Raw genomic sequence first — 1,170 nt, forward strand, 5'->3', positions numbered from 1 at the left:
ACACCATCACCACCACAACAGCAACAACGACAACATCATCATCACCATCACAACAGCAGCATCAACCGCACCATCACCACCACAACATAAGAAGTCAGAAGGGTCCAGGTTCATGAGGACCATGGTCAGCTTTCTCAGCTTGCTCAGCCCTCCTTGCCTTCTTCTTAGCTAACTTGGCAACCATTTTTGCTAATCTATGCTCTTATGCAGTGACAACTGATTGTAGAAGATGCTATTGACCTTGTTACCCTTTGAGATTATCTGGTTTCACCATGTTTATTACTCTTCTGCTTTCCCTGTAAAAGTCCATTCTCAATCAATTTCAACAACAAAATTCTCAGCTACTGGAGCTCTTTGATAGCCCCTGTTATATAACATAAAAACATAACCTATTAGAGTATGTTTAAAGGATTAGAAATAATACCTTGGACCTTGATCTCTTCTTAGAAGAAGAACCCTTCTCAGCTACTAGAGCTCTTTGATAACTCCTCCTATTGTGCCCTATTTCCTTATAGAAATCACATCTGACACTTTTATTCAACTTTCTAATATCCTGAGAGGATTGTTCACCAGGTTCCTTTCTTCTATTCTTGTATGGTCTACTAGGTAACCACTTCAATGGTGGAGGCTGCAAGACAGGATTGTCATCATCATCATCCAATAGGCTTACATCTGGTAATGGGTGGATCATGGTATGATGTGCTTTAAGATATGTTTGTACTGTGAAATATAAATGACAGTAATCCTCAATCTTTTCTCTCTTATAATTAATTGCTGTTGTACTATGTTTGTAAGATAGCCCTGTAGCACCCCAGACTCCACAATCACAATAACTATTCTCCAAATTAACCACAAACTTGTACCTCCCATCTTGTACCGCAAATTGATTTGTGGATGCAGGATAAACCATACAAAATTTGGACTCCCTTTGTACTATGTCCAACCTCTTCTTCATTTATGGTGTCATCCTACCCACAAATGTGACACCCATTGCATATCTCTTATGTAAACTACCCATCAATCTCAACCTTATCTCATCAATCAAGGTAAGGATTGGCTTGCTTCTTGACTATCCTATCCACTAGTCGAAAGACTTTGTCATATTATTAGTGCCATGATCACTCTTAATCCTATGGTCAAATGCATGTCTAGACCATGCTGACACTAGAT

At 39.1% G+C, this 1,170-nt stretch overlaps 1 protein-coding gene across 1 annotated transcript; it reads right to left on the reverse strand.

Moving 5' to 3' along the window:
- Window positions 1-257: 257 nt before the first annotated feature.
- Window positions 258-955, reverse strand: LOC122655306. Its single transcript, XM_043849509.1, has 2 exons — window positions 425-955; window positions 258-296 (listed from the first exon to the last, which is right to left on the reverse strand). Exons 1-2 carry the CDS (start codon window positions 953-955, stop codon window positions 258-260), a joined length of 570 nt encoding a protein of 189 aa, XP_043705444.1.
- Window positions 956-1,170: the final 215 nt, after the last annotated feature.

Source organism: Telopea speciosissima, chromosome 3 (genome assembly GCF_018873765.1).
Source record: "Telopea speciosissima isolate NSW1024214 ecotype Mountain lineage chromosome 3, Tspe_v1, whole genome shotgun sequence".
Classification (NCBI taxonomy): domain Eukaryota; kingdom Viridiplantae; phylum Streptophyta; class Magnoliopsida; order Proteales; family Proteaceae; genus Telopea; species Telopea speciosissima.

Excerpts from the sequence above, each read along its gene's own strand:
- LOC122655306 (XM_043849509.1), bottom strand. The coding sequence starts at position 955 with ATGAAGAAGAGGTTGGACATAGTACAAAGGGAGTCCAAATTTTGTATG. Across the intron at positions 297-424 it reads AGAAGAGATCAAGGTCCAAG|GGAAAGCAGAAGAGTAATAA; the intron begins GTATTATTTCTA and ends GGACTTTTACAG.